This window comes from Ramularia collo-cygni (genome assembly GCF_900074925.1).
Source record: "Ramularia collo-cygni strain URUG2 genome assembly, contig: RCC_scaffold01, whole genome shotgun sequence".
Lineage (NCBI taxonomy): Eukaryota > Fungi > Ascomycota > Dothideomycetes > Mycosphaerellales > Mycosphaerellaceae > Ramularia > Ramularia collo-cygni.
In genome coordinates, this window is record NW_019716255.1 from 4,661,568 (window position 1) to 4,674,847 (window position 13,280).

General features: G+C 53.6%; 5 protein-coding genes; 2 read left to right on the top strand and 3 right to left on the bottom strand.

Annotated features, from left to right (window-relative positions):
* Positions 1-332: 332 nt before the first annotated feature.
* Positions 333-1,991, bottom strand: RCC_01509 (uncharacterized protein; the record flags this gene model as incomplete). The annotated part of the gene is made up of 1 exon (XM_023766803.1): positions 333-1,991. One exon carries the CDS (start codon positions 1,989-1,991, stop codon positions 333-335), a length of 1,659 nt encoding a protein of 552 aa, XP_023622571.1.
* Positions 1,992-2,430: 439 nt separating this feature from the next.
* On the bottom strand, positions 2,431-3,333 carry RCC_12322 (uncharacterized protein; the record flags this gene model as incomplete). XM_023766804.1 has 4 exons in its annotated part: positions 2,431-3,083; positions 3,143-3,173; positions 3,233-3,267; positions 3,318-3,333. The coding sequence occupies 4 exons, from the start codon at positions 3,331-3,333 to the stop codon at positions 2,431-2,433; spliced, it is 735 nt and encodes a 244-aa protein (XP_023622572.1).
* Positions 3,334-4,110: 777 nt separating this feature from the next.
* Positions 4,111-6,663, bottom strand: RCC_01510 (uncharacterized protein; the record flags this gene model as incomplete). The annotated part of the gene is made up of 1 exon (XM_023766805.1): positions 4,111-6,663. One exon carries the CDS (start codon positions 6,661-6,663, stop codon positions 4,111-4,113), a length of 2,553 nt encoding a protein of 850 aa, XP_023622573.1.
* Positions 6,664-7,903: 1,240 nt separating this feature from the next.
* Positions 7,904-8,718, top strand: RCC_01511 (related to integral membrane protein, Mpv17/PMP22 family; the record flags this gene model as incomplete). XM_023766806.1 has 4 exons in its annotated part: positions 7,904-7,993; positions 8,044-8,376; positions 8,435-8,554; positions 8,611-8,718. The coding sequence occupies 4 exons, from the start codon at positions 7,904-7,906 to the stop codon at positions 8,716-8,718; spliced, it is 651 nt and encodes a 216-aa protein (XP_023622574.1).
* Positions 8,719-9,210: 492 nt separating this feature from the next.
* RCC_12155 (related to benomyl/methotrexate resistance protein) lies at positions 9,211-12,299 on the top strand (the record flags this gene model as incomplete). XM_023766807.1 has 20 exons in its annotated part: positions 9,211-9,630; positions 9,695-9,836; positions 9,931-10,064; positions 10,210-10,303; positions 10,528-10,568; positions 10,618-10,743; positions 10,803-10,895; positions 10,962-11,024; positions 11,074-11,197; positions 11,255-11,353; positions 11,434-11,446; positions 11,503-11,528; positions 11,580-11,640; positions 11,691-11,709; positions 11,795-11,858; positions 11,921-11,945; positions 12,003-12,017; positions 12,071-12,097; positions 12,156-12,184; positions 12,235-12,299. 20 exons carry the CDS (start codon positions 9,211-9,213, stop codon positions 12,297-12,299), a joined length of 1,680 nt encoding a protein of 559 aa, XP_023622575.1.
* Positions 12,300-13,280: the final 981 nt, after the last annotated feature.

The window sequence follows — 13,280 nt, forward strand, 5'->3', positions numbered from 1 at the left end:
AAAGTTCTGGTGAGGTGTCGGCTTACCTTACTATGCTCACAGCTAAAAACCTCACAAGTACGGTGCCATATACGGGCGACACGGACACATAAAACCAGGTTCATGGGCACGAGTAATGAGAAACGACTGGCACTGCGATTTCGTTTCTACGTTTCCTCTTCACCTTTTAGCCCCATCAACTGGCCATTGACTCTGCGTCAACATTGTAGCATAGCGAGCGCCTGCCGCAGAATAGTAACCCCGCACAGCTTTTGCTGAATTGGCACAATCTGGACAGTCCTGCACGAGTCTCATCATCGGTTCCATCCACATGGAACCCGTCTTGAATCTGCTCAATGCATGCCACCACCACCTCCTGGACGACCAGCATTCGACTCCGGGGCAGCAGCATTGGCAGCATCAGCATGATCGAGATGCTGCCTGAGAGCAGCCATCCCCTTGGCGACGAACCCGACTGGCATCCCCCAGAACCTCCGTGAGGCTGACGCTTCAGCGAAAGCCGGGACAGCTACCGTTGGTGGCGCTGGTGATGCCTGCGGCGCGCGCTGGGCTGTTTGATAGAGCAGCTCTTCCATCTGGAGGTCTGTGATCGCTCCTTGTAGCGCTTCGATGACAACCGGGTACGAACGGCTGCCCTGGTGCATCTCGTTCTTAGCGCGAGCGAAGAAGCGTTGACGGACTTGCGAAACCTGAGTGTCAATGCGATCTTTCCGGGTGCTCGCGGACCTCGATGGCAGCTCCATTTGCTTCTGCTTAGCCTGCTGCTTTGCTTTCTGGACCCGCTGTTTCTCGGAAGTATTGGCAGCAGCTTTTGCTGCCCTCTTCTCCTTCTTGGTAAGTGGTTTGGTCGGCGCAGCTGGAGCTATCGCGGACCGCGCCGGCATGGTTGCGCAGGGAAAATGCAACCTCGGATACTTCCATGGCGCGTTGACGCTCATATTGGTTGGTGCAGCTGCAGCAAGCATTGAGTTCTGCAGTGGCGCTGCTGACCCAGAGTAGTGCATTGTCTGGTTGAGCTGCGGGTGATCAACGCCTTCTGCGTCGAGGTCGATTGCCTGCTCTACGCACGTGCCCGAGCGAGTAGTAGGCTTGAGTTGGAGATCCGGCTCTTGAACTGTGACAGTGTGTACCGTAGTGGATAGAGCGGGGGCTTCGATGCGTCCGAAGTCGGAAACAGGCTCGAGTCCATGGGTTTCAATCTGTGCCGTGACGGTCTGAGTCGGGGTAAACAGTGCGGATGCTTCAATGGGCGCAGGCTCGGGAAACGCGAGTGACTGAGTCTGAACAGCTCCCTTGCTGCGCAGTGGGTATCGCTGTTGTGCGAAGGGCATACCGTTTGAATGCGGGATGTTCGACTGCAGGATGTTCGACTGCGGCATGTTCGACTGCGGCATGTTCGATTGTGGGGTGATGATTTGGGGGATGTTCATTTGCGGCATATTCCAGTGAGCGACGTGGGCCTGCGGGACATTCGAGCGCGGGACTGCATCGTGGTCGTCGTGGTCGTCGATCACCAGAGGTCGCTGCGCACTCGCTCCCGCGTACATCGAACCGTCGAACACGAACCTGAGCCCATCATCAGCTCGTGATGCGGCACGATTGATGGTGGGCATTAGGTCTGGCGTCCAACCGATGGATGGAGCTGGTCGAGGGGGCGGATAGGTACGACGAAGGCGAGCGGGCTTCGTGCGCGGCGAAACTTCTGACATCTGTGAAACCACCGCCTCGAGGTTCGCGGGGCTGATGGTGTCAGCAGTGGCCGCCAGATCTTGGTTGCGGCGGATGAAGTCGCGAAGAGCAACTTCGCGCTGTTGGGAGAAAGTCAAGCCGCGAGGCAAGTCTGGTGAGCCCAAAACGATCGCTTTCATCGCATCGGCATGTCTCTGCTTCGCTACGTGTAAGTGCTGAGACGGTCTGTTTTGTGGGCGCCGGGCCATTGCCGTTGCCGCTGCCAGCTCGGCGGCCGTGGGCCTCCACATCAAACTCTCCATGCCGTCCACTGATATAACAATGGCGGCGATTGATGATGGTGGTGGTGCCGGAAGAAGACAGCCCAGGTCATGGGCTGATCAAAGATGTTATGCCTGCCGTTAGCGCCACTTCCCGCCGCTCCCGAGGCGGCGACGAGGCAACGAGGCAAGACCGGATCGTCAAGAATGGGCTAGCACTTCACTCGCCAAAACGGCGCCTATATTTGCCATTCAGAACTCGGTTGAGTACTGCTGATGAGCAAGTTCATTGTGTGACTTACTTGTAGCAAGAAGACTAGTCGTCGCCCTCTCCAACCTCATAGCATCCTCGCGGCAGATACTCTGTGACCAGACTCGAGTCGATCGAATCCATGACCAGCCCTTACGCCAATTGCGCCGTGAATCGCTCAATATTTGCAACCATCCTCCATCCATGCCATCGCCTGAGCTCCATTCCAACTCACAAAGCAGCTACAGCGGCAGCTTCTCGAGAACCCGCGAGGTCCATCCAGAAGTCCTTCGAGAACCCATTGTTGCCGGGCAGCGCGATCTTGTCTGGAGTGACTTCGCTCGACTGCTGACTTTGCTGAGCTTCTGGGATATGACTCTGCTGAGGTTCGGGGACCCGACTGCTTGACTCTCCTTTCTTCTTCTCTACACCTGTCATGTTCTTGCCCTGCTTGRCCTTGGCTTGGGCCTTCCGCTCAGCCTTGCGCTCAGCCTTTGACTGCACTGCTCCTTCGCCCTGTGCACCAACCTCACGTATTTCTGCTGCCTTCGCCATGAATTCCGCTTCCGTGAAATCTCCACCACCCGATTCATCCAAAGAACTTGCTGCCCGTAACATTTCGCTGAAAGTGAATTGGGAATTTGCGCGCTTGATCAACTCACCCGCATTGTGAGGAGCAATCGATAGGCTTGAAGCGAGCGTCGCCTTGAGCTCCTTCTTCTTTTTAAGGCCGTTGCGCTTTTCTTTCTTTTCCTTTGGGGCCTTCTTTTGACTGGAAGTCTTGCCACCTTCAGTAGTCTGTCCTTCCTTGCCATCAGTTGTCTTTGGCTTCTTGACTTTCGGAGGCTTGTTTGCTTTGTCTGCGAGCTTTCCTAGAATTTCCGCTGTACGGAACAGTCAGTAGATCTCAGGTGATTGATAAAAGAAATCAATATGTACCCACCTTCAAGCGCAGTGTCGTGCTTAGCGCGGGCCTGCAAAGTGAAGTTAGACGGCTTCCGAACGGCCCACTGCCGATGAATTTCGACCTTACGGATTGTAGCTGCCCACCGAGCGTTTGGCGATTTTCTACATGCGGATCAGTCCTGTGTAATCGGAGCGAACTGGTCGTTGCTTACTCTTAGTTCGCGCCATGCTTATCAACTGTTGATTGTTGAATTTGAGAAGAAGTGAGCGGCGAAGTGATGTCGAGACGACAAAATTGGAGCCCTCGGGGTTAGGGCTCGGCGAATGGCCTCCGAACATTCACTGCCCATCAAGCTAAGCCCAAGGAGGCCCTCGAAATCGGTACTGCTGCATAGAAAATAGAACTCTCACGTCTGTCTTTTGCCCCTCGAAGCTATTTACTTTGGCCAGGTGCAAGAACTTCACACGTCACAACCGTTCGTTGAGCATGCACAAGGCGCAAATATCATCTGAGAGGCCGCCAGCCAAAAGCGGCGTCAAATTCATACAACGACTGCGCACTGCGCACTGCGTCTAGTTACATAGACGATTACACCAAAAGCGATCTCCATTGTTACAGTATAACACTCGTTGCTCTCGCCAGCCCCTCCAATCATGTGTCATCATCCCATGAGATCCCACCTCGTTGATCAAAGGGCTGTTCAGACTTCGAGTATCCTAAATAATCATGTGTAGATGCTACACTATAGCCCGAGTTGCTGCCACTCGCAGTCGAACCGGCACCGCTTGTACGAGATCCATTATGTGACGAATAGGAATTTCTGCCGTGGTCTTCCGAGCTCCGGCGATCGTGCCCAGAAGACTGCTCGTTGTGGTCGTGGCTTTGCCTCTGACCATCGTGGACCATGTCGAAGCTTGTTCGAGTGGCCGTCTCTCCGTTGGACGAAGCTGATGCCTCTTGCCGCGCTTGTTGCTGCAGYACTGTCAGTTACATCGACTTAATGTCTACACGGCTATGCTKACCTCTTGCCACCGCTGGTACTGATTGTACTCTGGTGGATGCTGTTGCTGTTGCTGCTGCGGCTGCTGCTGTTGTTGTTGCTGCGACTCCTCAGTCTTCTGCCCTCTTTGCTGGGCAGCTCGCTGAGCTGCAGGTATTTGGATTTGCGGATGCATCATTTGCACTTTAGCAAGATAAGAGTACATGAAGTTGGACAGTAGCACTTGACTGTACAATGCTCGTCGCGGGTTTGCAAGTTTGATGTGAGCCATGCGATAGATTGCCCGCTCCTCCAATATGCTGAAACGAGTCCAGTTGTAGTCAATATCAGGCTTTAATATTCTCGGGGCGGGTTCCGGTGACAAGTTTCGATCCGCTTTTCGCCTTTTCTCCTTTGACTCGCCATCAGACGACTTCTTCTTGCCACCAAAGATAGCTGAGAGAAGACTTGAATCTTTCTCCTTCTTGGAGGACTCGCTCCCCTTCTTGCTGGTCTTATGGCGCTCCTCTTCGAGCTTGACATCCTCGCGGTTGAGTACAATGCTCTCCCGGCCTCGTGAAGGCGCACTGCCATCGATAGAAGTTTGAAGCAAATCCAGCCTGGTCTTGTCCGCAGTGGCTTTGGCGGCCTTGCCGCCTTTTGACTTGGAAGATGAGGGCTCCGGTTCGTCTTTCGATTTCTTATCGCTGTCGTCGTTGCCAAGTATCCATTTCCAACTACTTTTGCGCCCGCCCTCCTTCTTCTCCGCCTTCTTTTCCTCGAACGTAGGAACAAGCGTCAGTGAGTCTGTTCTTGAATTTCCACTTCCAGGGAGAGGGGAAGGACTCGAGGATAGATCATCCAAAGTAGATGATGGCGAGCCGGAACGTCCAGGTGCGGGACGCGTATGTGCACCACCCCGCTGAAACTGTCGAGGAACCTCGTGTGAAGATTTGCGTTCAGGCAAGCTACCTCCAAGATTCTGTACTGGCACCTTTGTGCCATCGGGGAGGGTTTCAATGATGTTTGGCAAAGGATTTGTATTGTTATAGCCAGGCAATTGTGCAGTCGTACGGCCTGGTGAGGCGATCCGGGACTGAAACTGCTTGTGATTATGTTCGGAAGGATGCTGCTGCTCATCACGAGCAGGCTCGGCATCGCGTCTGGCGTCTCCCTTGAGATCCTCGCTAGACTGAGAAGACTTGTCCCTCCGCTTCAGACCTGGCCTCGAGAAATTCTCGCGTGTTTCGCTCGGTGGTGGAGTGGGCTCCGTCTGCACACGGGTCAGACCACCCATCGAGGGCTCGTCGTACTTCGCGATAGGGGATGCTGGCATTGGCGGCTCATGTGTATCGGGCTCGGGCTTCCGATGCTGAGCACGTTTCGAGAATGGCACTCGCTCTCCTTTCTTCAAACTGCCTCTCCGATATGTAGTCCGTGTAGATCGCTTCAATGTGCCGACGGGAGGCAAGATTGGTAGGTCCTCATTCGAAGACCCAGACTCGAGAGACCGTCGTGCCTGATCTATGCTCATACGGCGCATAAGCTGCGCTGGATCGTCAACCAACTCCTCCAAGTCTTCTAGATTTGAGACGGTGGCTTGTCCTTCAACCCGCATACCACTCGACCTTTTCCTCTCCAAGCGCTCTGCGCCATCCTCGTAGTTGCCCCTGGTATCGATTTGATGAGACAGCATGCTCTTCTTTCGCCGCAGACTACTGCTCCCGGATCCAGAACGCTCCAGGGTGTCAGGAGACAGGCTGTCATCGCCTCCAGACCCGGAACGCCGTCGGATCTTATCCACTCTGTCTTCAATGAACGTCTTGAACTCTTTCGGAGCCAGCTCCGGATGCAGACGTGCGGGCACCCAGAATAATTGAGAAGGATCGTCTTCGTCGTCGGATTTGCTTGGTGCAACGGAAGATATGCCACCAAAGGAGCTGCTGAACGAAGGTAGATCTGGGTCGGCAGTGTCCACATTCATTGACATGCGCCGGATGGCCTGAAGGTTGCTGAGCTCCTGCGCTACCGCGGCTGGACTCGATTCATAGTCAATGTCGTTCAGCGGGAACTGCTGGTTGGCGGTATCTGTCGATGACTGGCGGCTGAGCGGCGGTGGTGTTGTTGGCAACCCTTGCACATTCTCAGCGCCACGCGAACCCATTCGTTGTAGGGCCTTGGTAGGGGTGGTCTCCACTGGCGAGGGTAATCGTTCGTTGCTGCGTGCAGGGGACACCGGAGTGCGCAGCTGCGGACTGGTCGGAGCGGCAGCAGCGGCGGAAGCAGCATGTGCAGCGTTGGCATCCATCAGTGTAGCATGCCGGCGCTGCTGTCGACTCGCCATGACCGCCTCGCTGGCGCCCGGCACGTAGCTCAGCGGACGGTTCTTGCCCTTCCCTCCGGCACTCATTGTTGAGTCGTTTTGCTCATACCAGCTGCCAAAAACCTCCGTCACGTGGTGGTCCTCATCGTTGATGGATAGCTGCGGCGCATGGTGCTTGCGAGTCGACAGATGCTGGGCATAGCGGCGCTCCAGCTCCTCCTGCCTCGACGAGCGGGCAGGCGGCGGAGCAGCCATATCAGTCCTGGTCCCCGGCCTGGAATGCTGCTGACTTTCCCCGGGTACTTGGGATCACGTTCATTCCCGCCGCTCGTCAAATCGCATCGTAAGAATAGCAGAGGCAAAGGTGCATTGTTGCGGGAGTTCCAGCCTTGAGTCTATGAGAGACACGCGAGCACGAGGCTCGAGCACTAACTACTAGGTACGGGCTCAAGTACAACCGGACCCTTGGAATTTGGAAACCTAACAGTCCGAAATTGTGAACACCCTTGACATCTGCATCTAAATTATCACAGCCAGCACATTCCATATTGAGACCATTAACGATAACGCGTCACGATAAACCACAGAATTCGTTTGACAACGGGTTCCGCACGAGCAGCGTTAAGATGTTGCTCCCATAGAATGGCGTCGCCGATTCTATGCCAATGCTAGACCTCGACCGGCGCTTATACGGAGTACTCCTTGAACATATTCGCCGCCCGATCTTTTGATTTTGATGGGGACCTTGATTGTCATTGTTGGGTGGAAGTGTAGAGACCATTTCGCATTCACGGGCAGTTCAGACACCTGCTGCACCATGCGGCCTAGAAGCTAGRTTGCATGTCCCAGCGATTGGTTCTCATCTGCTTGGACGCATCGTTTGCCAGCCTCATTGCCTTTGGGCGCACTGGTCTGGGAGCAAGGCGCCACATGTCCGGCAGCGCCGGCGCAGTGCCGTCTATGCTTCTTGGGCTACGAGATGTAAGGTAAGTTGCCGGTCAGCGCTAGGGGAGACGCAGCTCAAGGAATTGAAACCGAAACCGCACCGTGTCGACGGCATGTCTTTTCAATCTTTAACTCTACCTCTGCCAAGTTTGAGAAGTCGTGTTGTGAGGATGGGCTTCCTTCCCATACGAGCAATAGCGCCCGCTGCATAGGGACATCGTACATTAGCGCTAGATCAATCTGTCCCTGTGATCTCCTTCTGCGGTCAAGCAAATTTATCATCCTGCCAAGAGCAGGTAACCTGGGTATAGACGTCGACACGTTGGGCATTCGTGGACGTACCGACCCCTATCGTTTCAACTTTCAACTTTCTCTACCTCCATCGGATCTCCGGGCGATCTCACAATGACGTAGCTCAATCCTCCCTGCCGTGTGAACGGACGAAAGCATCATCTACTTTACCCAACTGCAGCATTTTAAAACGCAATTTCGTGGCCGAAGAAGAGACCGCTGAGGGTTGTTGACACTAAACTGCCACCAGTCACCGAACATGGGGATCTTCGAAGCAACCGTTCAGTCGGCTTTGATGTCCATACTATCCAATGTCTCGGCCCAGACGATCACATGCTGGACAAACAATGTAAGAGCTTCCGAGTACTTCCATTGCGGATACTGATGGTGCATGTATAGAGTCCATTGTCGCTGAACGTGGTCAAACTTCTGCAATTCGTCTTGTTCTCTGTTCTTTCCACTCCACCCAACTATCTGTGGCAATGCTTTCTCGAGGCTCAATATCCCGCGTACGCGTCAGAATTGCCGCACAAGGAAAAGGAAGCGTTCGTCGATGATGCAGTCTCGGGCAAAAGCACCAGCGTTGATGATTCGCTTCGGAAACGAGTGCAAAGCAAAACGTTGACGGAGAAGTCCCTCGACGAAGCAAGCGAGAAGCCTGCGAAGCAGCTCAGCATAAAGAACACTGCGGTCAAGTTCACACTTGATCAGACGATAGGAGCTGCTGCAAATGTAAATACCTCCCGAGGTCCTGGAATGCCACGATTGGACGTCGCTAAAAGAATGACAGACTGTACTTTTCATCGCTGGTATTGCACTGTTACGAGGACAGTCAGTGTCCTCCGCCTTTCAGGATGTCCAAGAGCAGTTCTGGCCCATGACATTCGCTGGGCAGAAGCTGTGGCCTGCGGTGAGTATATGCGAGACAGGAATTATCAGAGAGCACCTTCTGACTATGTCATATAGGTGAGCATTCTGAGCTTCACTGTCGTCCCGTTCGAGTATCGCATGCTGTTTGGGAGCGTTGCCGGACTTTTCTGGGGAATATACTTGAGCCTGGTAGCTGGTGGCTAAGTGGTGGGATGATACCAATAGAACGGTCTTGTTGGGTAGACTTCGAGTCCACGCTACGAGCGGTCAAGAGCAGGTCGGCGTCAATGCCGGCAAAGTAGAACATGTTTGGTAGCCATGAGGAGACACGAGATACATGCAGTGCGATATAGACAGATAGAGCTCAGAAAGAAACAAATAGAGTGACGATGAGGTAGAGTCCATCCAMTTGCCGTGCGAGCCGTGCGGCTAGGTATTCTGCTAGCGACTGGCTTCGAACTAGTTCGCGTACCAACAAAGTGTGGAGACAAAATGGTTTGCATCACTCCCTTCCGCCGAATGAGCCTCATTCATCATTCATCATTCGCGATACGTCGACGATCCTCTGCGTTGCGTTGTCAGACATGAGCGCGGTCGTGCTGCTTGACATCCCTTCATTCCATAATACACATCAGTATTTCTTGGTCCCACACCATTGGATATTAACTGAACAAAMAGCATTTGCCTCTCACGAGAATGGTCGAGGATGTTGAGCAACCCTTCGTGGAATCCGATGTAGGAAACAGCATCGAGGAAAAGATGTCAATACCTGCGAGAGAAAAGTCCAACGACGAACTGGAATTTGAAGCCATCCGAACGCCGAAGCCGAAGCCACAACAACAACATCCTTCCCTTGGACTCGCGCCCTTGAAGGAAGTTCGCAGTCGCTCATCAGCACGATCATACAAATCGTACGATGGCTATACCGTAGACCATGATGACGATGAGGCAGGAAAACGCGATCCGTCCGACCCTCACAGCGAATTCGAGGTTTCATTTGACGGAGAAGGCGATCCGTTCGACCCCAGAAACAGACCCATTTTGACAAAATGGTGTATTGTTCTTATAGTGGCCGCCAGTTCCCTCTGCGTTACTTGCGCCTCTTCTATATATACGGTATCCGTTGTGGCCGAAGACACCGACTGTATCTTTACCTAGCTAACACTCTTGGTTGCAATAGTCGACCTACCGCCAGGTGGAAGCTGAGTTTGGGGTCTCGAGATTAGTAGCCACGTTAGGCTTGACCATCTATGTATGTGGTTTGGGCTTGGGACCCATGATCCTCTCACCTCTTTCGGAGTTCTACGGTCGACGAAACATTTGTTAGTGCCCTTCCTTGAAGCTGATCGGTTGATGTTGATCCAGAGACTACAGATCGAGTCCAAAGTGTTCCAGGGCTAACTTCTTATCGTTCAGACATATGCGCTTTTGGGATGTTCGTGATTTGGTTGATTCCTTGCGCCCTGGCCAAGAACATTGAAACCCTGCTTATTGCTCGTTTCTTTGATGGACTGGCCGGTAGTGCATTTCTCTCTGTCGCCGGCGGCACTGTAGGTGATTTTTTTTTAAAGAGAAGCTCTCTTCCCGCGGGTCATTTGTGAGCTTGGTCGTCGATTCACTACTAGGACAGCCGGCAACCATCAATTTCACCGGACCTTGGTCTAAAGTGTTCCAGAGCTGACTTTTGATCAACAGGTGGGTGATCTCTTTTCAAAGGAGCAGCTTTCTCTCCCCATGATGGTCTACACAGCGAGCCCGTTTCTAGGTCCCGAGGTGGGACCTGTTGTAGGTGAGTAGACAACGGTCATGTCTACGTCGTCTCGTTGCATCGGAGGTTGTTCAGAGTCCTCTCGAGCATACTGGGCCTCGTATGGTGCTAGCCAATCAACTCTCCTGAGATTGTAGCGAAAGTCGGCCTTTGGCTGTCAAAGTACACATTCCGATGCAAAGAGACGCTGCATCCAAGACAACATCTGAAACGCGTGCTGACCGAGACTGCCTTCTCACTTGCAGGCGGTTTCATCAATCAATTTACCGACTGGAGATGGAGCTTCGTTGGTCTTGCCGTCCGAAAGCGTTGAGTTTGCGACTGACATCGGACWGTATGTCCTGATCATCTGGTCAGCAGTTCAGTGGATACTCATCGTGCTCTTCGTTCCCGAAACCTATCCACCCGTTATGCTACGGGGAAAGGCGATACGATTGCGAAAAGAAAGCGGTGACGATCGGGTGAGGATAACCCTCCGGCTTTGATATGGACCTGTCATCCACCGACTGACCCTTACCAGTGGAAAGCACCCATCGAAATCATGAGCCGCTCAGTCTCGAGAACAGTGATGTGGTCCTGCATAAGACCGTTTCAGCTGCTATTTTTTGAGCAGGTACCAAGTCCGGCCGAAGGGGTGTGCTGCACCTATCTTTGATCGCTCGCTTACAACCTCGCGCAGATGTGTTTGAGCCTGTGCTGCCTTAGTGCCGTGCTTTTGGGAATACTATATCTCTTTTTTGGGGTCTCTGTTACGCGCTCTGCGGGCCGGGAAGAATGCTAACAGGAAATAGGCATTCGCCGTCGTATTCCAAAACAACCACGGGTTCAACGAATGGCAGATTGGTCTCTCATTCTTGGGCATCCTTGTGGGTATGCTGCTAGGTGTTGGCTGCGATCCATTGTGGCGGAGAAACTGTATCATCTTCCCTCATTGACACACGACCTGCGTCGACGTCAACTGATTGAGTGTAGATAACAGGCTGGTTGACAAGAATGACGGCATCTCCGAGCCTGAATTCCGCCTTCCGCCAACAATTATGGGGGCGCTAGTCGTCCCCATCTCTCTGTTCGGTAGGTCAAGATCCACAGCAGATCCTTAGATATGGTGCATGTGATGCATGTGATCCATGTGCTAACACGTGCTGCGCCAGGTTTCGCCTGGACGTGAGTTGGGACCTGCAAGCAAGCTTACATGCAACGCGTCATGCTGACAAGCATAGGACATATTCCCGCATTCACTGGATAGGTGATTGACTTGTTCGATTTCGTCCACGTCTCGACCGCTGATCAATAGCAGTGCCCATCGTTTGGAGTGCGGTGTTTGGGGTGGGCAACATATTTGTCTTCTCAGGGGTGTTGTAAGTGTTTCGACATGGATCAAAGAAGCACGTGCTGACGCTCCTGGTAGTACATTTCTTGTTGAGGCCGTAGGTGATCCAGTCGATGCCTTTCGTGCAGGGATGGCGATTTCGACATCGCAGACAACACCATAGCGCTGACGAGACACTCAAGTACCCCCAATACGCGGCCAGCGCGCTCGCCGCCAATTCGTTCGCTCGATCCAGCTTTGCTGCAGGTCAGTAGCCCCTTGCTATCTTACCATCGCGAGGCTTGTGCCTGACATACAGCATTCAATAGCCTTTCCCTTGTTCGGCGTACAAATGTAAGTGTTTCTGCACTTCTCCGCAAGACCGTGGCCATGTTAACGCGAATCGAATAGGTATCACCAATTAGGGTACGTCCTCTATTCGGAAAGAGCGGTCAACAGAGACTAATTTGGAATCGTAGATATCAGTGGGCCTCGTCGTTATTGGGGTATCTCGCCACCGCAGTGGGAGGCGCAGCACATCACTGACGAAATCTTGACTCCCAGGTTCATCGCACTTGCGCTGTCGCCCTTCCGTGAGTTTCGTGAATTCCWGTACCGTGGGTCGTGCTGATTTCTGCCCTAGCATATGTTTTCTTTAGGATAGGCAAACGGATTAGGAGCAGGTCGAGGTTCGCACAGGCCAAGTAGCCTGATTGGGATGTACCCGGTCAATATAGTCCGGATCGCGAGGATCAGGTATGGTGGCACAGCTGCATATCAGCGTCCCAGCATTCCAGAAGCTCCACTTCGTCTCCAGAGCAGGGGGCGCGCGGGACGATGTAAAAGGTGGTGCCCGTAGATAGCGTGCAGCTCGTATTGCACGAAAGACCAGAACAACGACGGGTGGCGGGACGGTGCCTGCAGGCGATTTCCAGATACTGCTCACAAGTTCCGACTCAGGGGCCAGCTAGAAGCAACGTGCATCAAAGAAGTTCGCGAGCAAGCCGAGCAAGTGTCCCCACACCTGAAGTCGTTGCCTCCGTCCCCACTGTCTCCACGTGTTACAACGTGGTCGGACAAAGCATGGCGAGCCGCAGGCTTAGATCTGCATGGCGGATCCAGGAAGCCATTCAGATCGCAGGCTCCGGCTTCCCTTACCTCGGGGCCCGCGTCGCCTAAAAAGCCACGAGAAAGGCGGTGACAGATTGGCGACAGCGTGGCAGGCATGTCACAGCGCTGCAGGCCGCTCAAAGGAGACGAAAGGAACAGTCGGTATAGACGGTCGCCGCCATCAATCTGTGGAGATTGAAGTAGGGGAATGCGAAGAAGGAACGACATCCATCGCGCCGGGTCCGATGAGCGGCGCGCATGTCGCAGATTGAGAACAGGTTGAGCGGCGCGGGATACCTGCTGCTGCTGCAGCTACGGGTGTGGGCTAGTGAGCGTTCGCTTCGAGGGCGGCATGCCATGTTGGTTGAAGAGGATCAATTCGGCTAGTTCTGCCCCGGCGGCGGCATAGTCATTTTGTGGGGTTAGGTGGTTGGGGCACGCATACCTAATCGTGCATCATCATAGGCCCAGGGCTGATGAGATTATTGAAGGTTGCCGGCTCTCCTTGTTCTGTGACAGTGCTCGCGAATAGGTAGCTAAAGTATAGGCACAGAATGAAGCAGCCTCGCAGGGAGTCAA